Genomic DNA, 25,166 nt, shown 5'->3' on the forward strand with positions numbered 1-25,166 from the left:
GAAGTGCGGGCCCCACCGCACGGCGGGGTGACTGTGCTGCCTTGCCGCTGACGTCGCACTGTCCACAGCAACAAGTCTGGCCATTGAGGGGTAATTTGTGCCGCAGAATCCACAGTGCCCCTCGCTTGAACACGCGAGCAGCGCGGGGCTGAAAACATCCCTCACACTGTGCAACGGGTCCCCCTCCACCCAATCTGGGCATCTGCACTGGGAGCTTTCCTTGCTAGGCCCTACGATCCCGTCACTCCAAGGACTCACCTATGGCAACCTCAGGTATCCCGGTCAAAGCCAGAAGCTGCAAGGGACCTCTTTTTGTTTCCTCCCAAGGCCGAGATTTCTTTTCGTCACACTATTATTTCCAAACGAAACTATCCTGCCGGTCAGGGCCATTGTTCATGACGGGTTTGTTTTTACACCAGTATGGAAACTGAACAACCATGGACGCCTTACTCGCTAGACTGGGAGCCCAGGCAATGAACATGGCCATTAGGTCAGGCATTGCCTTGACCTCGACATATGCAGTTTCTCAATGTTCACGCCTTATGAAAACTGTGGATGACAGAGATGTTCGATCAGAGTTGAAAAAACTTCAAAGAACTCTGGATAGCAAGATCAAGGTGAGAGGGGCTGAAGCGAATCGAAGATGCCATGTTTATAGTGCTAACCTGGTCTCCAGGTCGTTTCCCCTGCCATAGATCTCATAGAGTTCAAGTACCTCGGCCCACCAGCACCATGTCGGAACTGGGTGCTAACTTCTGTTTAGGTCCGGCAGAGGCAATGCTTTCTTGGAGGCAGCCCTACCCCTGGCCAAGGGCCTTCATCAGGATATTGTCTCTCTCGGCCGACGGGTAGAACAGGCTGCCCGGGCAGGAGAAGCCCCTGATGCATCTTCGCGACGCAGTATAGAAGCGGATCGACATCTTGAGGAGCTGAGAGCAATCATCGACGATATGAAAGATCTCCTGGCCCGGATAGATAACGATATCCCCCTTTTGCACATGGCCATTACTACTTCGGGGGAGAGCCTCAACTCCTCCTTATCCTCCAGCATATCGCCGTCAAGACTATTGCAAGCGGGCATGTTTCTCACCTTTGGGGATACTCAATTTGCTGCCGATCCATCTCGGTCTGTGCAGATAGGACCTGTCTTCACATTGTCCATCTATATGCTGTTCCTCGGCCATGCCGCAAAGCCTCCCGCAACGCGACCCGGGCATCGAGAAAAACATCCTCAAACGCCACAAACACCTCGAAAGAGTTTCCGGGCAGACCCAACGGAGCCTTACGGTTTCGAAGATGAAGAGCGTAAACCCTTGTGGCAGGAGGTCATCCACAAAGCCAGGGTGCGGTTGTGTCGCACACCGATGGATCATGTTTTCGACCCCAACAAGGGGTTTCGGCAGGCAGCGCCTGAGAAAATCAATAAGAACTTTGACGAGTCTCAGTTCTTCGAGTCGAATGCGTATGGCATGGGACAGCGCAGCGAATATGCCTATCACCTGGAAATCATCGAGGACATGGACGATGGCCGCGCTCATGACGACTTGGATGCCGAGGTTGCTCCGTACGATGACATTAGGCGCGCAGGCATACGCGAGTCAATCCCAATTCATCAAATATCCAAGATATTCTACGCCGACACTGGCCGAATCCTCAACATTGGCGGTGATGGCGGCATCGATAACAACCCCGTCCTGTTGCTGAAACGGGATATTCTCGCGAAGCCGCCCTTACAGATGCAGGAAGAAATGATGACATGCGGAGACGAAGCAGAACCAATAACTACTTTTGAATCTGGGACCAACCTGAACGAAGTGGATGAACAGGATGACATTGACCGACAGCTAAGAGAGGAGAGTGCGGCGCTGGACATGCTGCAGGAAATGCCAGTATTACAAACCGCTACTTCACGCAGGAGCTTCCCAAACCATCTAGATCCGGAATGGATTGCCCTGGAAGTTTTTGAAGAGGACGGGTCGGAGAGCAGCGAGACGGAAGACGAAGATGTTGCCGAGGAAACACGTAGGCTACCGCTGAACTCAACGTCAGCTTCAACAGCAACATCGCCAATGAACGACACTCGGCAATCAAGAGCATCGCTGGACTCTAAACTCATGGCACAGATACAAAATCTGTCTCTGCAGTCGTCACCTTCCATCAGGGATGTGGGGCCACGCGCATCTATGCAGCCATTTTCGCAGGATTTGGCAAAACACTCGGCAGATAGCACGAAATCGTTCGTGGCGAGATCGCCATTTGGCGGGGTCGTTACATCTCTTTCTCTCATGGAGATGCTAATCAGACTGACGAGTTTGCAAGAGTTCCAGCAGGCCTCGCACCTCACAATTCATGATCATATCCTGAATTTCTTCTTAGAAGAAACATCCACAACTGGGCTCAAGGGAGAAGAGCGGCTGAGGGCAAGAACGGAAGCGAAGCAGCGTGTCGGGTTTGATCCATACACTGATACCCCATCTAGATGATAGAATAGGTAGAAATCAAAATAAGAATCGAGTATCCGTACATGGCAGCAAACCGCCGTTAGGTACGTCTTGACCCTCGAGCCCGGTGTACCGAGCCGGGGTTCGCGGCACAAAGTGCCACTCAAAGGACCTCTGGGGTGGGTGGCATTTGGGCGCACCGCCACAAATAACCCCCTGTGTCCTCTTCCCCTCCCCCATCACTTTTGCCGCCACACGTTACCTACCCGTTGCTAGGCAGAATTATGTCATTGGTAAATGGGGTACCAACTGCTTTCACATCCCATTCTCATTGAAGCACAACCCCCCGCCCAATATTCACAACTATTTACACGTCTCGCTCTTGTAGACGCGACAGAATCCCCTACTATAAATAGGGTCTGGATTACTATCAAAGGCCACAGTTGTCCTGGCGTCATATCGGCTCCCGTTGTGAAACTCTTGTAGAGTTAGTACTGCCCACACTCGCTTGTTATTTTTATTTTTATTTTTATTTTTTTGGACTCTATCCACGAATGTCAACAACTGACCCCTCCTTCCCAAACAACAGAAAACCAGGCGCCAACATTGCTTCCCGGCCCAAACGTCCTATAGCCTCTGACAATCGGTCTGCAATCTCCAAGTCACCGCGCAAGCATTTTCCGCGCAACCAACGGTCGCAGTTCATTGTCGCATCCCGGCAGCCGTCGCTAAGAACGGCCGCGGCTGCTCTATACAATCATGGTCAACCAGCGGAACCCGGCCAAAGGTCCATTGCGCCAGATCAATCCCAACGAGGACTCCCAGCATTCTGGTGGGCGTGAGCCCTCCAAGGTGAGTGCATCTGGCAAGGATGTCCGCGGCATTCTCGGCGGGTCACGACCTGGAAGCCGAGACGCATCTTTCGATCCCGACTCCCTTACCGCAAGGTTCGACGCCATGAGCGTATCGACTACACCTAAATCAAAACCGCCCCCTGCTGCCCCGAACATGTCTGCCCGTCGAAATGCACCGGGGCAACGCCCAACGAGTCCCGATTTGGTCGAGATATCCCGCAACGACTTCAAACACCCATCTCGACCAACCTCTAAGGAAAGCGAACCAAGCGTGCAAGAGCAGTCATTGCTGCACTCTGATGCGCTGGAGTCTTTCTTCTCAGATGCCAAGTGTCACGATTCCTTCCATCCATCGTCCTCTCAGCGGCCAGTCTTTGGCCATACCACCAAGATGATGTCCTCTCTTAAGCAGAAAGCTACTGGCATTTTCAACGAGCGAAGGTCCCGGCCAGAGCATCACAGGGGCCAACACGTGGCAGTGCCATCTGTTCCACTCTACCAAGACCGGAAACCGGAGCCACGGACATTGTACAGCTCCATTGGCCCAGACGCAAACCCTGCCACCTACAGGCCTCCTGAAATCTTTGGCGAGGCCGAGTTTTACACCGATCCTGCGAAAGCCTCTGCCGACCTGAAGGCTCTGCTTGAGGGCGGAATGGAAGAGGACGAGGACGACCAGAATAAAGAGGTGGAAGAGGCTGTGAAAGATGGCAGTTTTGAGGGCCTGAAGGTGAAACTCCTACCTCATCAGGTTGAAGGCGTGGAATGGATGCGAGGTCGCGAACTCGGCCCGGTCAAAAAAGGTAAGGTGCCCAAGGGCGGGATTTTGGCAGACGACATGGGTCTCGGCAAGACTCTTCAGACCCTTTCCCTGATTCTCAGCAACCAGAAGCCTGTTCAAGGTGAAAAGGGCTGGAAAAAGTATTTCGAGGGCATCGAAAAGACAACACTAGTCGTTGCGCCCCTCGCTTTGATTAGACAATGGGAATCGGAGATTAAGGAAAAGGTGGCCAAGACGCATGGGCTGAAGGTTTGCGTTCATCACGGACCGCAACGCACCAAACGATTCAAGGACCTTGCACTGTACGACGTAGTTGTCACCACTTATCAAGTTTTGGTGTCGGAATGGGGACACTCATCCGAGGACGAGAACGGGGTCAAGGCAGGCTGTTTCGGTCTTCATTGGTGGCGTGTAGTTCTCGACGAGGCACACACCATCAAGAACAGGAACGCCAAGTCTACCAAAGCATGCTACGCCCTACGATCCGAGTATCGATGGTGTCTTTCAGGAACACCAATGCAAAACAATCTGGAAGAACTGCAGTCCCTCATCAAGTTCCTTCGTATCAAGCCATACGATGACCTCAAAGAGTGGAAAGAGCAGATCGAAAAACCTCTGAAGAACGGCAAGGGACATGTTGCCATTCGTCGACTCCACAGTCTTCTGCGGTGCTTTATGAAGCGTCGTACCAAAGACATTCTCAAGCAGGAAGGTGCTCTAAACCCTGGTGGCAAGCCAACGAAAGAGGGCGAGAAGTCTAGCACTGGTTTCAAAGTCACGGAACGCAAGGTCGTTACCGTTGCCACAGCGTTCTCTCCCGCCGAGCGTCGCTTCTACGACCGACTGGAAACCCGAGCTGACGAGAGTATCGAGAGAATGCTTAAGGGGAAGGTCGACTACGCCAATGCTTTGGTCCTGCTTCTTCGGCTCAGGCAGGCTTGTAATCACCCCAAACTACTTGAAGGCAAGCTCGACAAGGACAAGGATGCACTGTCTACAGACACGTCCCAAAAAAATTCATCGGCAGATGTAGACTCGCTTGCTGACATGTTCGGCGGTATGGGGATCGTCACAAAGACCTGTGGCATCTGCGGTCGTAATTTACCCAAGAATAATGTCAATAGCGATAAGGATACTTGTCAGGAGTGCTACGATGACCTGGCTTACTTCAAAGAACACGAGACGCCGAAGAGGAAGAAGCCCAAGCACAAGAAGGGAAAGATCAAGGACATTGCGGAAGAGTCTATAGCAGTGCCCGCAGAAGACGAGACTCCATACAAGCCCAAGGCACGGCGCCCTAGGAACAGAAACGTCGTTGTTGATAGTGACGACGAGGAGGCAGATGGCAGCTGGCTCGTGCCCGAGGATCAGCAAGGCCAACTACGGATGGGTAAAGCTGGTGGTGAGGAGGATGAAAATGCCGAGGGAGGGGGCGACTGGATTGGCTCTGATGACTCACACCATGCCTCGGAGGAGGAAGGTGGTAGTCAGCTTGACAGCTTCGTCGTCCCTGACGACAAGGCTAAGCATGAGCAAGATGTGGAGCAGAGCTACGCTTCCGATGACAGCCTCCCTTCAATAGCAGCGATAGCTTCGCAAGTCAAGGAGGAGAAGCTAAGGTCTTCCCAATTATCCCAGACCGACTCAGAAACCGATTCAGAAGAAGACACTGGAGTCGACGAGTCTGAGCTCTATTCCGACGACGGTAAAACCCATAATCCTCGCGGCCAGGCATCTCAAATTCTGGCTTCCGCGAAGATTCGTCAGATGATGCAGATTCTGCACAAGGAAGTTGATGATCACAAGTTCATCGTTTTCTCGCAGTTCACATCCATGATGGACCTGGTTGAGCCATTCTTCCGCAAGGAGGGTTTCAAGTTCACTCGCTACGACGGCAGCATGAAGAACGACGAGCGCGAGGCCAGTCTGCACCGCTTACGCAACGACAAGAACACTCGCATCCTGCTCTGCAGTCTCAAGTGTGGTAGCTTGGGTCTTAACTTGACTGCCGCCACCCGCGTCATCATTTTGGAGCCATTCTGGAATCCTGTGAGTTGAATAAATAATAAACCCCCTGACCCCGGCTTCCCAACAGCGGACTAACATGGTTCTCACAGTTCGTCGAAGAACAAGCCATCGACCGTGTTCACCGCCTCACGCAGACAATCGACGTAATCGTCTACAAGCTCACCGTCGAGCAAACAGTCGAGGAGCGTATCCTAGCGTTGCAAGAGAAGAAACGGCTGCTCGCTGAGACAGCCATCGAGGGCGGCATGAAAAAGGATGCCTTCAAGCTCGGATTCAAGGAAATCATGGATCTGTTCCGCCGGGACGCCCCTGGTGCTGCCGGCCGTGGCGATGATAGCTACGTGGATGCTCCCTCGCGTGCCACCTCTGCCAAGACCAGCAGGCAGGCGTCTCCTGAGACGGGCTTGCTGCAGGGCAAGGCGAAGAAGCCGGCGCCGAAGAGGCCGGAGCACGAAATGTTTGGCCGGCGGTGGTAGCCGAGTACCTCTCTGCTACTCGGAATTTTGTGTATGGTCGGTCGTGAAGTTGTTTGTTTTACGACGAGATGGAGGAAGTCATCGTCAGGAGTTGGGTTGCTAGGTTGCTCGGGGTATACTCTTTTCTCTCTGCGGGAATTTGGCCAATGGCCGTGGGAGGAAAGCGATGCTTTGGCGATTTTATTACGGGCAGATACATGATTGGGGTTTCCTGTGGCGTTTTACGGTGGTCTATTGCCCATGGTGAAATGGCGAATCGAAAGCATTTTTTAAGCGGGCAAAAGGCAAGGTTTGTTTTGGAGCGACGACCAAATACTTCCTCAGAAGGTCGAGGGCGTAGAAACAAACCATCGCGAACCGTGGCGCCGTGTCCCATATTCCAAGCAACCCTCCCCTATATTGGATGGGGCCTTGCACACGCAACTATGACCGGAGTGTTTCACACGTCCATCTCCCGCCAGTCAGTCAGCGGGTAAAAACGACTTAAGACACGGACAAATGCAAGCGTTGAATTATGGTACAGATTTCTGCATATTATATACCCTTTCTCTTTCCACCCTTCCTCCGTGCCGTAACCTTTCTTTCCTAGGTAATAAACTGCCCGGCATCTCGGGTATGAGCGCTCTAGTTACCTTGGGAGATGACGGCGTCTCCAGCACAAAACTCGACGACACTGGATGTTGTACTACACAACATAATAAATAGCACATGGAGATGGCCGCGAATACCCAGGTTGCCTCCCCGAAGAATGAGTAAAGAACCTCGCTAGCGTCCAGAGAAATGAATGTATGTCATTAAACAATCAGATGACTTCCCCTCTAGGCTTCAATCCTCCCCCGGCTGCAACTGGAATCATAACTTGGGTTGTTGGGTCTCTCCTAGACCAATCCCGGCACTTAGTACACGCCGCTCTGACGGTAGTAGTCCGCCGCGGGAGGTGCACTTGGCCCATCGGCGGCAGCGCCTGGTGGCACATATGCTCTGTACTGAGGCTGGGACGGACCCTGGCTCGGCAAGCCCTGCCTGGCGTCGTAAGCCGGACCGCCAGGTTGCAAAGGAGGCGGTGTTAGTACTCCAGGTCTTCCAGCACCGGGAGCCGGCGGAGCCGCTCCGGTCGGCACGGGCGGTGGCGCTTGGGTCGGGGCATTGTTGTAGTTGTCTTGTCCCTGTGCTACTACTGGCGGTTGGTAGCTTTGGTATTGGGACTGCTGGGGCTGCTGAGGTTGCTGGGGCTGTTGGGGGTGTGGAGGCTGAGATTGCTGGGAGTTTTGTCCAACCGGTGCTGATGGTTGAAAAGGCGATGGTGCGGGCACATTAGATGTGCCTACGACAGGGCTGCCGTTGTTATATGGGTCATCTTGAGAGTAAACCGATGACGTGTAAGTCACAGCCGAGCTCGGGTTGTGAGTCGCAATGGGTGAATCATAGACCGAAGTTGCAAGCTCCTGGGCGCCATAGGTGCTCTGTGGTCTTTGGTTAGGCGGCTGAGAGTAGGCAGAGTACGCATTAGCAGGCGGGGTAGGTGAAGTATCAATCGGTGGCACGTGGGCCTTTCCCGTGGACGGAAGACGTTGGTCACGCGGAGGGTACTGTTGCGGTTGGTTGGGAGGCGGACCACCTGCTGAAGGAACCTCTGCACCGGCTACGTAAAAAGGGGCAGGCGTGGCCTGTGCCGGACGCTGGAAATTCGGCGAGGGCGTGGACTGGGGGTATTGTGGTTGGTCTATGTACAACTAGTTAAGCTTGCTGCACTCTTGGAAAAAGGCAATCAAGGTAGTTCACCTTGGGGTGCGGGAGTGTAATATCTCTGCTCCTGCTGCTGCTGCGGCTGCTGCTGTTGGGGAGGACCCTGAGGAGGGTATCCCGCCCCCGGTGCGCCTGGGTACCCGCCAGGGCCTGGTCTCATTGCATATTGGTGGTAGCTAGGTTGAGGGTGTGACATGGAGGACTCCAGCAACGACTCATAATCACGGCGAGCCTTGATGAACTTCTCGTTCAGTTGTGTGAAATCGTCTGGTTCATAGTTAGTCGCAGCATCCCAGCTTAATTGACCAGGCAACTCACCCTTCTTCTGCGAGTACTTTTCAATTAGCTTGATCAGCTTCGGTCTGATGGCTAGCGTCTGGTGATAGAGCTTCTGCACAATCGCATGTTAGTATCAGCAAGGCGCCGCATCCTGCTCTGTCTGACGTACCGATATTTCCTCGTTGTCCTCTTCTCTCGGCGCCGTATTGGATGTGCTCAAAAGGGTAAGAAGCTTCTCAACGTTCTTGATCTCCGCAAACACCTCAGCTTCCATCTGAGCCTCACGAGCAAGCTCATCAGGGGTCGGGTCTGTGAGTTTCTCGACGTAGTTGAGAGGGAAAATGCCCGTTTTCCCTTTGAGCGAACCCCGCCACCAGTCCTTATAGACAGACTCCAGGACCGCAATGACATCACCCTTCTTGAACTCCAACTCGCCTGGCTCCGAAGGGACAAAGTCGTATAATGCTCGCACTCTTGATACTGTTGCAGCCGTTGTACCCGCAGGCACAGGTGTGGACTGGGTCTGAGGCTGATTAGCCTGTGCCGAAGGTCCGGCAGCAGCGGAGGAGGATGACTGGGCGGCGCTGGGCTCCGCGGTCTTCTTCCGTTCCTCGTCCTGCAGCGACAACTTCAACGCCATCTGCAGCTCCTCGTCCTCCTTTTGGCGATCCACCTCTGTCAGGCCCGTCTTTTGGGGCGCCGAGGGAGCTTGCAAAGTCGGGTTACTCTGCTTGAGTCGGAAGTAGGCGTCGTACATGATACCGAGGTCGGGGTCCTTGTTGAACATGTCGGACCACTCCTTCATACGCTCAAGAATCTTGGCTTTGACTTGGGTATGGGTGTTGCGGTCGTTTGCGAGTTTCAACATGGCGTCGGTAAAGGCTCGGCTGGAGAGCTCGCGGTGCATGTTCTTGCCGCAGTTCTGGCTGAGGGCGTTCGCGAGCTGTGCAGGGGGGCAATGAGGTCAGCAACAGTTCGCTACGCCAGGCGTTGCCGGCAACGGAATGGAGGGATATAGGGATGGCAACTCACCTCCAGAGTATAGAGCTGCACGTTGGCGTTGCGGTGCGCCAGACGCTTGATCATGGCTTGTACAACTTCCTTGGGTCCATTCTGGTCGCTGCCTACACGGTCGCAGACCTCGATGATAGCTCCCCAGTCTTCCGAGGTCAAATTCTCGTCGGTCGCTTTGGCTAGATGATGCAAGATGCAGGTTAGCGAACACTTCACATGCCGGCAACGGCGGTATATATCCCAGACTAGATAAACGTACCGACGCCCTCGTCAAAGGGACCAGCGGCGGCTGCTCGAAACATGCTGGGCAGAAGCTGTGAGCCGCTGCGAGCGCACTACAGTTACCGTTGTGCGGGAACGAACTTTGTTACAGGCGCTTGTGTAATCGCAGATGATGTCGGGCCCAAGAGGGTGGGCAGGGAGTCAACAGGGACAGCAGTCGTTGCAGACGTCGCGCGAATGCGATATGTTGCCGCGAGTAGATGATGTGCTGGGACGGAGTGAATTTCAGCGTAAGTTTGTATTGGAGTCTGGTCGGACGAGCCCAGGTTGGGGGGAATAAGGTAGAGACGCTTGGTGGGTGGGCAAGCCGTTCGTGCGGTATGCAAAGCAGAGGAAGGTAAAGAAGATAGACCAGGTCACCACCAAGATTATTCAGTAATGGGTACGTAAGAGGGCTGGCAGGGTCGGTTGATGGTAACCTTAAGATGGGTATCCCGTAAGGCAGGTAAGGTGAGGTAAGGTGGGCATGGGGACGGACAGACCGATAGACATGGACATCGATAGATGGGCGGGCGGGCTAGGAAGCAGGTGCCATGGGCCGTCAGTGTGGAAGGCAGGGAACAGCACCTTAAGGTGAGGGGGGCAAACACACTGCCTAGAGGGACAGAGCTGGAGGTGATGTACCTCGTCATACCGGGATATATGGAAAGTGACTTGGGCTGCCAGGCTAGTCCACACGCAAATGTGCCTTGGGTATTCGAGGAGGGCCCGTCGTCATCATCAATTCGCAGGGGCTGAGCCGTTTCGCCTGCGAATTACGCGGACTCTGGGATTGCGCACCGCCACATCTGTGGACTCGTATTTACCTTGGGTATTGTCCCACCTCCACTGGGGCATCGAATCCCCCCCTCGCACGCAAAGTTCTGAGGCTTCTACGGATATGTACGTAACAAACCGCGTGGGCTTTTGCAAACCCAGCTGCGATGCAACACTGGCCACGATGGCCTCGTTGAGACAGCCTACACACCTTAATGGGCCTGCTTTCATTTCCGTTCGTGCTTGTACAATGTGGGTTCTTATTCGAGTAGCCTTCACTACCAACCCAAATAGCCCCGAGGTTTTCTCCTATGGGACATGAGTCTTGGCCCCCATCACCAAGCTTTTGCAATCATCATCGCACCCTCCTCACTGCCCCCTCCCAATATCCCAATCTTGGCCATTAGAAGAAAAAGAAGCATTTGCTTGTCAGGCCGCATGCGCCACATCACTAAAGGTGCGGGGAATTCGCAAACGCCAACGCCCGAGAAGACGTCAAGCCACATCCAGTCGTCTGGCACCCCTGGCCCTTGTTCCCACGTCCTTCTTTTGACGTGTTAACCTCCTCTGCCACCCATGTTGCCTTTCGTATAAAGCCTTCCGCCCGTGAGTGGCACAGACGAAGGCAAGGAACGCAGGCTGGAGCAAGTAGCAGGAGTTGCGTTGTGTGTTCCTGTACATGGATTTGCGTACACCTCACGATATGAAGGATGAAAACATCTCTCTGCCTACACTAGTCCCCGGACGCATACGTCAACACCACACGTAGCTCATTGTGTTGTCCACGCTCTTCCCAACCGTCTGGGTACACAAATGTGATGCGCTAAACTTGCCTCGACACAACTTGCTCATGACATTTGTTTCAAACCCGGCAACCTGTCAAAGTGACGATGCTGCATGATAACTTGCCGCAGGCTATGTGTGCATGCCGGTCTTTGTACATTCTCTATATCTGTAGTGGTTCTTGGTTCCTCGAGCCACACCGGCCTTCTTCGCCGGGAATGGGGAAAACTCTTCATCAGCCCGTCCGTCTAACGCCGTAAACCCTGTCCCACCCAACCGTATGATGAAATATATCTCCAAGTTTGCAACAAGAGAAAAACGTCTCTGTAGCAAGTTTTCTCCAAGACTTGCCTCCTATTCAATCCGGGCCTTAAGGCCAATGCACCCTTCTGCCAGTCCGCCCGAGCAGTACAATGCGAGGTTATTAGCCTCGTACACTTTCCTTAGGCATCCATCATGAGGTGCCTGGTCCCATTACTGAATTTCTCCTGCCCATCATCTGCATGTCGAGCTTCCATTTTCACCATCCTCTTCGGCTGATGCCCCGAGGTTCAAAGTCAGCACGGCTTCCCGATCCTGACCCGACGTTTCCACCACCTCTTCCTTCCTCCAAGCTTCGCCGTGACTGCGCATCCATTTCCGACATGTCAAAGAGAAGAGGCTCCTCGTCCATAAGGTCATTTTCACCACGCCCGTAGCGTCCGATGGAGCCCGTGAAGCTGCCTCTTGATGACTGTGGAGGTGTTTGGCCTCGGCCACCACCCGATGACATACCAGCATAACGGCGTCTGCCAAACGGCGAACTTGACGGCGCCACGGCCATTAGGCCGCCTGGGGGCTTCGAGCCTTCCGACGAGCCCTGTCTCATCATGTCCGCCGAGCCTGATGACGGCATGTCGGCCGCCGGTTGCAATGATGCCCCCTGTCGCCGAGACGACGACTCTGCTTCCGTTTGTCTGCCTAAAAGCATACTGAGTGTAGGCGGCTCGCGATCCTCGGCACCTAGGCTGATACTTCGATTCGCCGCAAAGGCGAGGTCGCCATCGTCGTCATCCGCTATGGCCCGGTTCTGTTGTGCCACGGAGCTGGATCGTCTAGGGTGTGTGCCAATTCTGGGGGAAATGGGTATGTCGATGGCAGTGGTCCCATCTTGAGTGATGGTGTCTTCCCTGTTAATCTGCGTATTTTCTGCACTGGTGCTTGCACGCTCACTCCGAGGCTGGCTAGTGTTGTAGTTGATAATCGAATTCTCGCTTAGCCGCGAAGGGACAGCAGGTGTATGGGGAGTGTGGGGAGAGAGGGGCTTTCCCGGCGAGGAAGAGACAGATACCGACGCCGGAGCGGCCATGCTCGGTACGTTCGAGAGTTGTCGGCTGGAGGAGCTTGAGGAGCGGTGCATTTGCATGGACGACGTCATCGAGTCTGTGAGGGCGTTGTTTGATTCTTTCATGAGATGGAACCTCGAAAGCTGAGCAACCGTCCGATTTGTGGCCCCCTCGCCTTTCCTGCTTGACTCGAAGCTTTTGAGCGTCTTTTTACTGTCCAGTGCCTTTAAAAATTCGGAGATCTGGTCGTCATCTGTCTGCAGAGATCCAGAGCTACCGCCACCGCCTGCTTCAGCCAGAAGACCAGAGCCTGGTTGAGCTACTGATGAGGATAGGCTTTGCCGTCCGCTGCTGCCCTGCTCATCATCACCGACCTTGCTGGCGCCGCCAAAGGACAGCCGCCCCTTGCGATGTGTAAAGCTACTACTATAACGGCTCGTCGAAGACGGCCGCGGTGAGCCTATTATGGCGGCGTCGGCAGACGGGGGGCCGCCTCGGAGGGAGGCAGGCATACCCGCCGTCAGCGATGTGCGGTTCCGGGGCTGTGTGAGAGCGTTGAGTGCTGCGGCCCGTGATACGGGGGAAGCAGGCGACTCGGAATCTAGTGTCCGGGGAACGGGGGACCCAGACAGGGAACCGGCTTTAAATGGTTGAAATGAGACAGACGGTCGGCGGCCGGTACTGCTGAAGCCTTTCATAGAAGGTCTTGTTGCCAGACCGGTGACGGGCAACGAGTTTGGTGGATTTGGATCAATGCTTGTAGGAGTAGACCCAGGTGGTGAGCTGGTGTCAGATCCTGGAGATCGCACGGCTTTCAGGGCTGATATAGGGCTTGTGCCCAAAGGACCATCGCCGTGGAAAGTTGAGAGACTGCCGTACGTCTGGTGAATATCTGAAAGATTCCGGCTGCGCCGATGGGACGGAAGAGATCCAACCTCGGCGTCATTTCTCCGGATTTCTCGTTGCTGGGGCAGTGATGGCTTGAAAAAGTTCTCGTCAACACCCATGAATCGTGAGCTCAAAAGCGCCTCGGAATCGTCCACCCGAAAGTTGCACTCGTTTCTGTACGTCACAGATGCATAGAAGCGGCCCACGGGTACCTCCAAGTCGCCAAATACATAATCGGTCACAACATCAGGCCGGCCGTCATATAACGGATGCCTAAGTCTGTCAAGACCGTCAGGCTCTGGTTCGCCGATTCGGATACGGCAGCGTGGTTCCAATGAAGGATGTACCCCTTTCGTCAAAGATTGTTGGGAAAACTTCCACGCTGGGAGGATCCTGGTCGCAACGAAGAGCGACCGAAAGAAGACAATGCTCTTTTTGTAAATAGTTGGCAGAGTCGGACCAAAGTCATCAAGATCATTAGTGGGTATCGTCTTCAACTCAATGCGCCATCTTTCCAGAATTACTTCTGTATTTCTCTTTGCAGGCACGGGTCGACCATCGTCGCTTGAATCAGAGGAGTTGAGGGCTTCCATGACATCCCACCTCTTTCCATTTTCGTCGACAATAACCAAACTCTGACTGGGGGTCAAACGGGAGGAGTCGATATACGTTTCCATAATCAAAGGCGGAGGCTTATTCTCGAAGCTGCCGCAATGCCTCCAAGTTCGGAGCTCGTCTTTGAAGTCATCGAACTCTTCCGTCTCGATTTGAAACTGCAGAAGCACAAACGGTCAATAATTTGTCGCGCAACCAGAACTAGACACAGCAGAAGAGCCATTACTCACCCATTTGTTTAACTTCTTGCTTCCAGACCCGCGAGTTGTGTATATGGGCTTGAGGTTCATGCGCGATTGGAGGACTAATGATGCGGCCTTTGTGTGGAAGTTCTTCTTCCATGTTAGCCTCCATCCAAGACGGGGTGACTTCCAGAAACTTCCTCTCCCCACCTACCTGAATTATTTGATCCAACTTCTTGACGGCATCAGCCGGAGGCCCGGCGCCTGTGGGGGTCTCGAGGGTGGGTGAGGCTGCATATTCGCGACCAGAAGCCCCAGACCCAGCTCTCTCGCGATTACCAAGTACGCTTTCTCTCGGGTTGTTCGTTCGGGCGGGGTTCGTTTGGGGGGAAGAAGCGGGGGACGAGACCCGTGGGGCGGGTCGAGCTTGTTGATGCATCTTGTTTGGGGTTGCGGCCCCAAGGGCAAGAGAGATCGAGGCCGGTTTGTGTGACGACAGGATCAGGCCGGCCCTCGATGTAACGATGGGAGTGCGTTTCGGGTTCGTAGGGCAGTTCAAGCGGGGTGTGGGAGGGTACTCTGGGTGTCGAAGTCGGGGTGGTACCGAACCTGCTTATCCATCCTTCATGACAACAGAATGGTGTTTGAACACGTCGATGCCTCAAGTCGGAAGTGTGCGCCGGGGGGGTCGTTCGATATAGAGGGTAGGACTCGATGCGGCGAGAAGAAGCAGTGGGACCCGTTGAGAAAGGTGCGCGGCGAGGCAGGCAACGGCGAGGAAGGTAACGCCAACGTGGAGACGGGCGGCAGATCCAGAAGCGATACCGCAACAACAGGCCCAGAAGTACCAGGCAGGGCTGCAGGGGGAACGGTCAAGCTAGGCGGTGGTGGCTTCGACCATGGCTGTCGGTTGCCCAAGGTATAGATGGGGAGGAGCTTCAGAGGGGGAAAAAAAGAAAGAGAAGAAAAAGGGCTCCTTCCTACGCAATTCCGCCGACAACACAACTATGTCGCTCCAAAATGTGCGACTGCTGGGTTTCGGGGAAGAATTAGAGGACAATGGCAATCGATATGCGGAGTTGCTGTGTTGTGGTAGTCGAGTCGGGGATTATCAGCGCTGGTGTCATCCGTTCAAAGGTTGAGCCTCGTGATCGTCGACAGGTACACTTCCGTCATCGAGTCACCTGGGGGAGGGGGCGGTTTGTATTGCAGGCGAGCAACCAAGGCGGTGTGTACTTGGTAAAGGGTAGCGAAAGCCGGGTGGAGGTCAAGGACGGCACAAAGCAAGAAACAGGAACGGCAAAAGATCAGACGGTATATGCTGCCTCGAAAGAGAGGAGGAGGGGAGGTTTGGGAGAGAAAAGAAGGCCAAGGGGAGGAGAGGGGGGGAGTGTGATAAGGCGCAAGGACCAGAATTAATGATGCAAAGACGACAAGAAAAGGGCGAAACAAAGGGTTTGTTGCTGGGAGTTGCCGGGTGAGAAGAGAGTAAGTGAGCGAGCAGAGGGCAGTGAGATGATGGGAAGGGAGAGAAACGTGTGAGATCAGGTAGAGAGAGAAGGAGAGAGAGAGCGAGACAAGACAGGACAAGACAAAGACAGCGGAGGACATGGATCTCTTGCAGCTCCTCCGCGGCCTCTACATAGGTAGTCCCCTGCTCCTACTGAAGCCTGTGGGCTGGGGAGAAAGCACAGGGACGGTAAGGGAAAGGAGCTGGCCTGGCCTGGTCTGGTCGTGCAGCGGCAGCGCATCCGCACCGCACCCTAACAAGCATCCGTGGGCCACCCTCAGAACATGGAGCATGGGAGGGGACGAGGGAGCGTAGCGCATGTACATAGTATGGATGGGGTATGGGCGGTGGGTTACGACAGGCGGTAGGCGTGGACGGGATGGGATGGGGAAAAAAGGAAGGGTCAGGACGAGCATGGGTTGGATCGCATGTCACCGATGCCACACCGATGCCGCTGCTGCAAGCTCCTGCTTGAGTTCGGTTGACCTCATATTCGCCCTCAGGCACTCAACCGCACCTTTGCAACCTTAGGCACGGCAAGGCAAGGCGAGGCGAGGCGAGGCGAGGCGAGGCGAGGTAGGTAGGCTGGTAGGCAGGTAGGTACCGGGCATGCAGACACAGGTAGAGGTGCAGGAGCTACCCGGTCGCTCACGTTACCTTGCTTGAATCTGAATCAATCAATCAATCAATCAATCCATCACCCATGTGCCCCCAAAGTATCGCCAAAGTACCGGGCTTGGAATCATTCGTCACCCACAAGGCGCACACATACATGCCTTGCCTCGCCTCATCCATAATTTTGTCTCTCTATATTGCCAGCACGTTGGTGCAGACTACTTGTTCTTCTACTTCATGATTTCCGGCTTTCCCTTTACCTGCATCCATTGCACGGCCTCCCTTCCCTTGGCCCTTGGTGTGAAATACTAAAGGGGAAAAAAGGACGGGCGGGTACATGTTAGCGTCACGGTGGATCCGATCTTCCTCGTCACAAGTCGTTAAAGTCCCACCCGGCCTCGCTTGACCTTGATCTCGACCTCGGCCTTCCTGTCTCCACTCCCGTCCACTGGGACAATGTTTGGCATGTCCTGCAAGTCTGGGACCAACCGGGGCCGCACCTCACAGCCATGCCAGGACCTGCACCGCTATGGCTAGACATTAATCCACTTTGGATTGGCTTGCCGCCGATTGCTTCCAATGCAGAGAGGAGTGCAGAAGGGCGGCGGGAGACGATGGAAGGGGTTCCTGTTGGACAAACCCCAGCCCGGACCTCAAATTGGCCTCGTCGCCATGCTTCGCCGCAACGCAGCACCGGGCGATTCGCTGGAGATATAGTGTGCTGTGGACGGATAAGTGATGTGACGAGGAGGCCGGGGAAGCTTTACTGAGTCACCCTCGACTTCTCCACCTCGCTCCTTTGCCCTGTGTTGTTTTGTTGTTAGTGTTGTTTTGTTGTTAGTGTTGTTGTTGTTGTTGTTGTCTCGTGTTGTGTTGGCTCTGGCTTGCATCGCAGCTTCCAGCACGTAATCCACTGTTTAATGCTTGGGAGGAGCCAGGTTCCCCTTCTCCCCCAGGCAAGCAACAGAGCCGCCGCCACCTGGCTATGGAGGACCGGGTCATCCAGCCATAACGGTCCCCGTACATGCGACAACCTCCCGTCTCCTCTCCCCTTTTCATGCACCATGTATGTCTAGCCTCAGCTTCCCTTGTTTCTATCAGGCCAAACTCGAGGGACAACAAGGTAACCGTTCAACGACACGAAAGGGTCCAAGATAGACTCGCACGCCGACGCTACATCGCGGCAGCTCGCACCCGGTCCTCGGTTGATCCCGGAAATCGGCGTAGCGCCCCAGCCCATTTCCCCAGGAACCCCCCAATGTTCCCCCTTATCTCGTTATCTTCTCCCCCCGTGGGCTCTGGCTTGCTCGTCGCGGTTTGGCGCCGAGTCCTACGTACCAACCTAGTGTACGTGCCTCCCAAAGTCCTCCAAAAAATACCCGAGGGGCACCTCATCTGTTGCGTTCGCGACCTACTAGTTACCTCTCTGTCGTAACCAACTACCACCACCTAGGCAACAATCGCCTACTCAATCTGGCTGGCTGCTGACTGGAATCCGGCGGCGGCGGCGGCATGTGCGGCAATCCCAATCAAGTACCCCGAGCCCAGCATGGCCGAACGAGTCATCGCCAATGACCCAACACCAGCGCATCACCTCTTATCAGTATCATATTCACCACCAAACTGACGGCGGTAGATAGACGATAACACCATTCGCCCCGTCCAATGTCAGGCATGCCCAGTTGTAAGGGGTGTGACTTTCTGGCGCCTCCGCAGATCGGACCCCAGTTGCCGTCTCTTGGGGGCACCTGGCACCCGTCACCAGCCCCCAAACCCGCCATTGCTAACTCTGTGCTCCGTACTCTGTGCGGCATGCTGATAAAATCGCCGATGAGCTTGCGATCCAGAGTAGCCTTTCTTGGCAACGCTTTTCTCGTCACATGGCCCCAACAAGCCCAGCCGACTTGTTTGGACAGCAGCCCCGAGCCCTCCACATCACGCAATATCAGCAACAGGTCATATTAGCGTAGACTCTTGGGAGTGAAGTTTCTCTATTTCTCGAGCTCTCGTATGTTGGACCCGTGGGGAACAATTTAAAACAAGTCCGCCCATATACTATGTGTAACTGTGGTTCCCATATAACCATACTTGATCAAGTCTGGCCATGTTCGGTCTCGTCCTGGCGTTTTTTTTTGGCCCCCTGTGACTCCCCAACGCCTGTAGAACAGCAGCGCGTGAAATAAAACAAAATTCAGGATACGGGTGCAGATGCTGATGTCGAAGCTTTGCCACCTCTCCCCCGTCCCCGGTGGCTCCGCCCTCTGGAGCCGTTCGCCGCCGGTCCGCTCGGTATTTTGGCCGGCACACTACCGGCTTCGACACTGCTTGTGCCTTGCTCTTGAGCCGAGCCCTTGCCCTTCCCGCCGCCGCCGCCGCGACCACGCCTCCCGCGTTTGCCCTCCTTCTGGCTTCTTCCATCTTTCGCCTTGTCCTTGGCATCTCTCCTAGCCTCCTCTTCCTGAACACGCCGCGTTTCCTGGTCCCACCACTCTTGGAACTCTTGCTCCTGCTGGATCTCCTGCATCGACCTCTTCGCGACAGCCTCCTTGACAATCTCCTGTTCCCGTTTCTGCTGCCCGATGATGTCTGCCATGCTCAGTCCTAGGGTGGGCTCGGCCTTCGGCGCTGGTGTGATGTATGATTTCGAGTGTGGGACTAAGGGCTTCGCCGGTGGTTGGCTTGACGAGGCACTCGGAATGGCAGGAGAGTTGCTCATACGGGGCTGGCCCGGGAAACGAGTATCCGGCGAAGCAGCTCTTCGTGGCGCTGACTTCGCCAGGCCCTCAACAGAGAGTAAAGGCTTGCCATTGTTCGCCGGGGGCGTCGCGGGTTTGGCTGAGTCCTTCGCCATGGTGTCCCTAAGTGATGTCTTCGGTCCGCTGGAGACAGCCTTCCAAGGCGCCGTTTTGCTACCGGCCGACTCCTTTTCCCAGGCCACCTTTGGTTGTTGAGTTTCGGCCTCAAGGGCTGCTTGTGCGGCGGCCTGGGCCAGCTGCTGCTTCTTGCGCTCCTTTTGTGACATCTTCGGCTGAGTTGGTTTGGTAGACGCCTCCTTGCTCTTCTGGGCGGCGATTTCGGCCGACAGGGCGGACTTTGCAGGACTCTCGGTCAAAACCTGACGCAGATCCATTTTGTGTGTTGGGAAAGCTGCCGCTGCCCACGGGCTACCAGACCTTTGAGCACGAGGTCCGCTTGATTCCCCTGGAGACGGACTCAAGCCAAGTTGGGCAGATGTACCTAGAGGGGGACTAGATACTTCAAACTGATGCGATTCCTCCTGTCCTTTGATATCTCTCCAAAGGCTTGGTAACGAAGGGGGTCGTTCGAACTCGGTTCGGCCCTTGGCCTCAGCAGCCCTTTGCGAGGGTGAGATAGGTGGACTGCTCACTATAGAGGGGCTTTCGTCGTCCATGTTGAACATGAGATCCCCATGGGATTCCTTAGGCCGCAAGCTGGGACTGAAAGGTTCATTCCTGCCAGCCCTGGACTTGCGTCGAGACTTGTCCAGGCTAGGAGACGTGGCAGCGGTCACATCATCAAGACTGCCAAACTTGGCCTTGAAGGAGGACGAAATCCTCTTCTCATCTTCTCGCTGTGTTGACCTGAAAGCCATCTCACGCACCCTTCGCCGTCGTTCCTCGTCAATATCGAGCGCCAGGTCAGGGTCCTTTTCGAACAAAAGCAACTCTGCTCGGCCACTTCTTGCAAAGGGGTACCGGGCTAGCTGGTTTTCTCGGACGACGTTGTCCAACTCCTCCAGCAGATCTTCTTCCAAGTCGTCCAGAAGGTGGTTTTCCAGCATGGCCTCCATCTGCAAGCATATATACTCTAATCCCGCGTCTTTGAATTCTGTGACTGAGCAGGCGCTGATCTCATTCAGGAGTAGGCCGATATTTCGGGTGTTGACGAAGCGCGCTATGATAAACTGGCAGGTTTGAGACAACCGGTCAAGCATGAGCTCGTTTGCAATGCTCATTACAGCCATAACGAGATCGGAGAACTCATCAATGTTGGCTGCAGCGGTTTGGTTGAAAAGCTCGGCACCAACGTCTGCGTAAAGGTATCGCAAGACATATTGAAACGCCTCTGGATCGCAATGGCTTAAATCCACACGTACAAGCTCTTCGTCGTCCAAGTCGTCGCGACGGCCTGCAAGCCACATGCCCCCAGCTCGGCCATGGAAGAGGCCTTCGAAGAACTCGCATCGCTGGCGCATAAGCTGGCTGTGGATCGGTACCTCCTCTCCATCCAGCTCAACGATGGCATCTGCATCCTCAAAGTATTTCGAATCTTGGACTGCCTTGGCAAAATCCTTGTCTAGCGACTTTTCTGTCGCTGTCTGCAGACGTACGGCTGCTTCAAGCTTCATCATATCCAGCTTGGTCGCCAATTTCATCAACTCGTTCCGAACATGGCGGTATCGGTGTGCTAAAGCAGGTGCTTGACGGGTATAATTCCAGCCTGGGACGACCGTGTCATCGTAGCAGTAAATCACCAGATTGACTAATGAGAGAAGGTCGATCGAGTCGAATGTGATGAGCGTCTTGCCATCCTCCTCGTCAATTTTAAGGGTTTGAGAGATCTCGCACTCGCCGCCATCCCGATATTCGCTTAGACAACCGCGCAGGACCGAGCTTCGAGCCGTCAGAAGCCACGTATGTATCGGTATCTTGACATCCGGACACGCTGAAGTACGAAGCTCTATGTCAAGTTCCGGTTGCGGATTCATGAGAAGAAATTGTTGCAGGTCGCGCTCCAAATCCACTGTCTTCAGGATCTCATACGGCAGCTCTCCAATTCGGTACTTCAGATCCTCTGATTCCCAGAACCCGAGCGTGTCTTTATCATCTCCGCCTGGTGTCGACGCTTGGAAACCTCGCAAGATGAGGAGCGATGCCAGATCTTCCCAGATAGACTGCTCGTTGATGCTAATCTGCTCTCTCATAACGTCACATTCTTTGCGAATTGCTGCGAAGGCACCAAACATAGAGCTCCTGACGGCAACGGCGTTTGTAACGCTTGGCACTCGCTGAAACTTGAAGTCTTTCCGCTTCATGTCCGCCGAACCTGGGATTGCGGCATCCTTCGCTTTAGCACGCTTGATTCGCCGCCAGACAGCTCCAGACTCTGTGCAGATGATAACGGCACCGTGCTCACCGACGCTGACCGACTTAACACCGTCCTTTCGAGCGTTCCATACGCATTGCGGCGTCGTGACAGCACCCTTGATCTTGGAAGGGTTTGTTGTGGAGGTGGCCGCCGGAGTGGCATCGGACCTGTGATTCAACGTCATGGTGAATAGGTCGCCTCTTGTGGTGACTGCGGCAATCGTTTCTCCACCAGATGTGATGCGGCTGACTTGATTCCTCGCCGAGCTGTATCTTGTTGACATGGAGGCGGTGAACTGGTGATTCACAAAGACGTCAGGCGAGGGAAACTTGACAAAGTTGTAGCCATAACTAGTGAAGACACAGACTGTGCTGTCGGCCAGCAAGCATGTTGTCGCTTTGTCGATGGCGGAAACTGCAGCAATGGGCGAGGAAAATAGTGAGGCAGCAACTTTTCGAGGAGTTTGTTGGACTTCCAAAGATCTCGAATCCGCATCCATGAGCGCCAGCTGGCCAAGGTTCTTACCCCAGCAGAACAAAGATGTCGCCGTATGGGCGACAGAGTGTACAGCAGATGCTGCAACACCCAATATGACTTCCTTTTTTAGGGACCCAAACACTTGTCGTGGGGTAGTGCTCATTGGCTCCTCATCTTGTCTAGCCGGTGGCGGCAAGCTGTATCCTAGCTGAGAGTTGCTGTTGGAGCCCCAGGTCCATAGTTCGCCTGCATTAGTGACTGCCATAGTGTGATTCTGACCAAGTGCAACTTGCACCACCTTCTTGTCAGCGAGACCTCCTTGTACCGGCACGAAACGGAATTGCGTATTTTCATCGCCCAGGCCAAGGCGTCCACCGCGGCCAACACCACAAATATACAAATTCGAGATAGGATCCGTCGTCAAGATTGCCGTGTGCAACTTGGAAAGAACAGCATCATGAATCCGTAGAGGCCGATTTCTGATCAAAGCCGGAATATCTTCCATGTCCACATCCTCAACTGCGAGATTGGCCATTCCATGAGGGACGGATTTGGCCTTTGCAAGGTATTCTTCGTAGAATCTGCGCACAAGCTGGTCCGGTCGTTTCAGAACGATCCTTTCAGGATATTGCCGATCATCTTCGTCGCCCACTCCGAGCGAAATGTTTCGGTTACTTCCAAAAACGAATATTTCCTCGCCTTCGGATGCGCCATCGAGGGCAGCAACAGATCTCATCAACGCCTGGCCTCCATCCGAGCTCCCGTCCATATCTGAGTCGAGGTCGGAGTCATCGGAATCACCTGAATCCCCTTGTGTCCGTACAGCGATGGTTGAGTTATAGAGGTCGAAAGGGCTGTTTCCCTCACGGTCTTTGGTCTTAATCAGCTGGCCGACCTTAGCCATTGAGATTCCCAGCGTCTGTTCCGTCAAGGTCTTGCGCTCCCTTTCAAGCAGCAGACGTGCAATGGCGACATTGCCGGTATATAGCGCCCTATGGAGAGCATTCCAACCACTCTCGGGGTCTTGCACGTACAGATCAATCGCAGGGTGGTCGAGCAGCGCCTGGACGAAGAGGATGGCAGTTGAGTCGGTCGAGGAAGCAGCACGCAGGAGTACTGTAAGGCCCGTGTGGTCGCGGCTATTGATTTCGGCTTTTCCGAGGGAACTGCTGGCGTTCTTCGAAGTGCTAGAGCCGATGCCGACGGCGGATGACTTGCGTGATTTGAAGTTCCGGGGAGAGGTCCCGTACGGTCCGGGGCTTCCCCCCAATAACCCGGCGCCTATCCCCGGGCTTCTCGTCGCAGTCTGTGTCGTGTACCCGGACGGGGCCAGTAGACGCCGAAACCTGTCGACATCGTTTTCCCAGTAATATTTCCAAAGTAGGTGACTCATGGGCGGGGGTGAGCAAGGAACCCTTCAAGCACTTGGATGAACACCTCGCTGTGAGTCTCTGGGGATCACGGCTTTTTTAAAGGTGCGGTTCCGAGCGCGAGAAGAGCGGTATCTTTGGTGTGAACCAAGGCGAGCCGATGTAGGCCAAAGGATGCGTCAGGTTAATTACGAGGTCACGAAACCCTTAAGGAGAGGTATTTATCGATGTTGCCACCTGGCGGATGAGCTTGCAACTCGTCGATGGTGTAGGACGGTGACGATTGGAGTTGGAGAGTCTTGGTTGCGATAATCAGTGTCGCGGATATGAGGGCTTTGGGTTCGATGGTCGGACGAGTCGGTTTGAATAGAAGACGATGTTTAGACGTGAATTAAAGGAGGCAATACTCGTTGAGGTGGGGTTGGTGGTGGTGTGAAATTGAAGGTATTCAGTTGTGCGCGTCAGAGCCCGCCTGAGCTGCCGCGCCGCGAATTCCCGGTGCCACGGGTGTCTTCGTCCGTTGTCGCGCAGCCAATCGGACCGCTGTTTTGGAGCTTGTGCTCTGATTGCAGGCCAGACAAGCTTCACTTCAGGAGGTTAGCGTGCTGTTCAGTTGCATGCTCCTGCACTGAAGGCACTTGACATCCCAGTCCTGGCAGGTGGGGTGGGTGAGCTTGAGTTTGGGCTCAGTGGAGTCGCTTGACGGCAACAGCAATGGATTGTTCCAATTTTACCCAGCTTCGTCTCTGCGTCCGTCGAGGCTCCTAAAATAAAAAACAAGATGGGCATACGTCCACAAGGGCCTCTACTGACATAGCTAGCTAGCTTGAGGTCCTATACACTGACAGAAAGCAGGTATTATTTGTTCTCGATGCCCATTCCTCTTTCCAATCACAATTCGGCGTGCGGCGATGGTTTATAGTGTACATATACCCATCACCCAGGACGCAGCGATCACGACAATGCGTCAAAGCTATCAACCATCCCAACAGCGCTAAGATTAAACGATATTTTGACGAAGAAGATGATGGATTTCTTCCAGCACAATGACCGAAGTCGCAAAGACAGTTGGGACAATGAACACGGCGCCCTGGTGGAGCTGGAGGCAGGGATGCGATGCATCCCAACGGCCCCTCGCGCTGCAGTACTCTTCCCAACTATCCCCGGGTCCTTGGTAGGTACATTTAACTCGCCACCATAGAGCCGGGTCTTGTGCCGGTTAGTTACAGCTCGGGATCATCGCAGCTATTCGGCAACGTGGATGTGTTTGGGGTGACAGCGAGGGGAAGAAAAAGGCTTGGTGCCTGCTACGTGGGATAGTGACACGGCAGAAGCCGCTGTGCTCCGGCCAGGGCGGCTCTGGGCTCATGTCATCTTGGCCACCCATTCAGGTGGCCTTATTCCTTCATGTACGATGGTTGTGGTCACTATCAAGTTGCCATTCGTTTCTATCTGTCTGGAGTTATACGCAGAGATCGAAATATGTTCGCGGATAGCCCGAGTTAACTTGGTTGACCAATGCCATGAGTGACCTTATCTTAGTGTGGGGAGCTACCCCCCCCCCCCCCCCCCCCCCCCCCCCGCCAGATCCTGTACCCCGCGCCGGTGTTGCACCTGCACCTCACTCGGAGCACT

At 54.5% G+C, this 25,166-nt stretch overlaps 5 protein-coding genes across 5 annotated transcripts; 2 read left to right on the forward strand and 3 right to left on the reverse strand.

Moving 5' to 3' along the window:
• Window positions 1–437: 437 nt before the first annotated feature.
• Window positions 438–2,483, forward strand: EsH8_X_000307 (RanGTP-binding protein-domain-containing protein; the record flags this gene model as incomplete). The annotated part of the gene is made up of 3 exons (XM_083274395.1): window positions 438–617; window positions 677–711; window positions 764–2,483. The coding sequence occupies 3 exons, from the start codon at window positions 438–440 to the stop codon at window positions 2,481–2,483; spliced, it is 1,935 nt and encodes a 644-aa protein (XP_083119787.1).
• Window positions 2,484–3,200: 717 nt separating this feature from the next.
• Window positions 3,201–6,580, forward strand: EsH8_X_000308 (SNF2 family N-terminal domain-containing protein; the record flags this gene model as incomplete). The annotated part of the gene is made up of 2 exons (XM_083274396.1): window positions 3,201–6,125; window positions 6,194–6,580. 2 exons carry the CDS (start codon window positions 3,201–3,203, stop codon window positions 6,578–6,580), a joined length of 3,312 nt encoding a protein of 1,103 aa, XP_083119788.1.
• Window positions 6,581–7,476: 896 nt separating this feature from the next.
• On the reverse strand, window positions 7,477–9,921 carry EsH8_X_000309 (uncharacterized protein; the record flags this gene model as incomplete). The annotated part of the gene is made up of 6 exons (XM_083274397.1): window positions 7,477–8,303; window positions 8,363–8,593; window positions 8,645–8,717; window positions 8,775–9,548; window positions 9,638–9,798; window positions 9,879–9,921. The coding sequence occupies 6 exons, from the start codon at window positions 9,919–9,921 to the stop codon at window positions 7,477–7,479; spliced, it is 2,109 nt and encodes a 702-aa protein (XP_083119789.1).
• Window positions 9,922–11,960: 2,039 nt separating this feature from the next.
• EsH8_X_000310 (autophagy-related protein 13-domain-containing protein) lies at window positions 11,961–14,889 on the reverse strand (the record flags this gene model as incomplete). Its single annotated transcript, XM_083274398.1, has 3 exons — window positions 11,961–14,426; window positions 14,499–14,600; window positions 14,665–14,889. The coding sequence occupies 3 exons, from the start codon at window positions 14,887–14,889 to the stop codon at window positions 11,961–11,963; spliced, it is 2,793 nt and encodes a 930-aa protein (XP_083119790.1).
• Window positions 14,890–18,766: 3,877 nt separating this feature from the next.
• EsH8_X_000311 (uncharacterized protein) lies at window positions 18,767–23,554 on the reverse strand (the record flags this gene model as incomplete). The annotated part of the gene is made up of 1 exon (XM_083274399.1): window positions 18,767–23,554. One exon carries the CDS (start codon window positions 23,552–23,554, stop codon window positions 18,767–18,769), a length of 4,788 nt encoding a protein of 1,595 aa, XP_083119791.1.
• Window positions 23,555–25,166: the final 1,612 nt, after the last annotated feature.

The sequence above is a fragment of the Colletotrichum jinshuiense genome, chromosome 10 (genome assembly GCF_051148585.1).
Source record: "Colletotrichum jinshuiense chromosome 10, complete sequence".
In the NCBI taxonomy this organism is placed as follows: domain Eukaryota; kingdom Fungi; phylum Ascomycota; class Sordariomycetes; order Glomerellales; family Glomerellaceae; genus Colletotrichum; species Colletotrichum jinshuiense.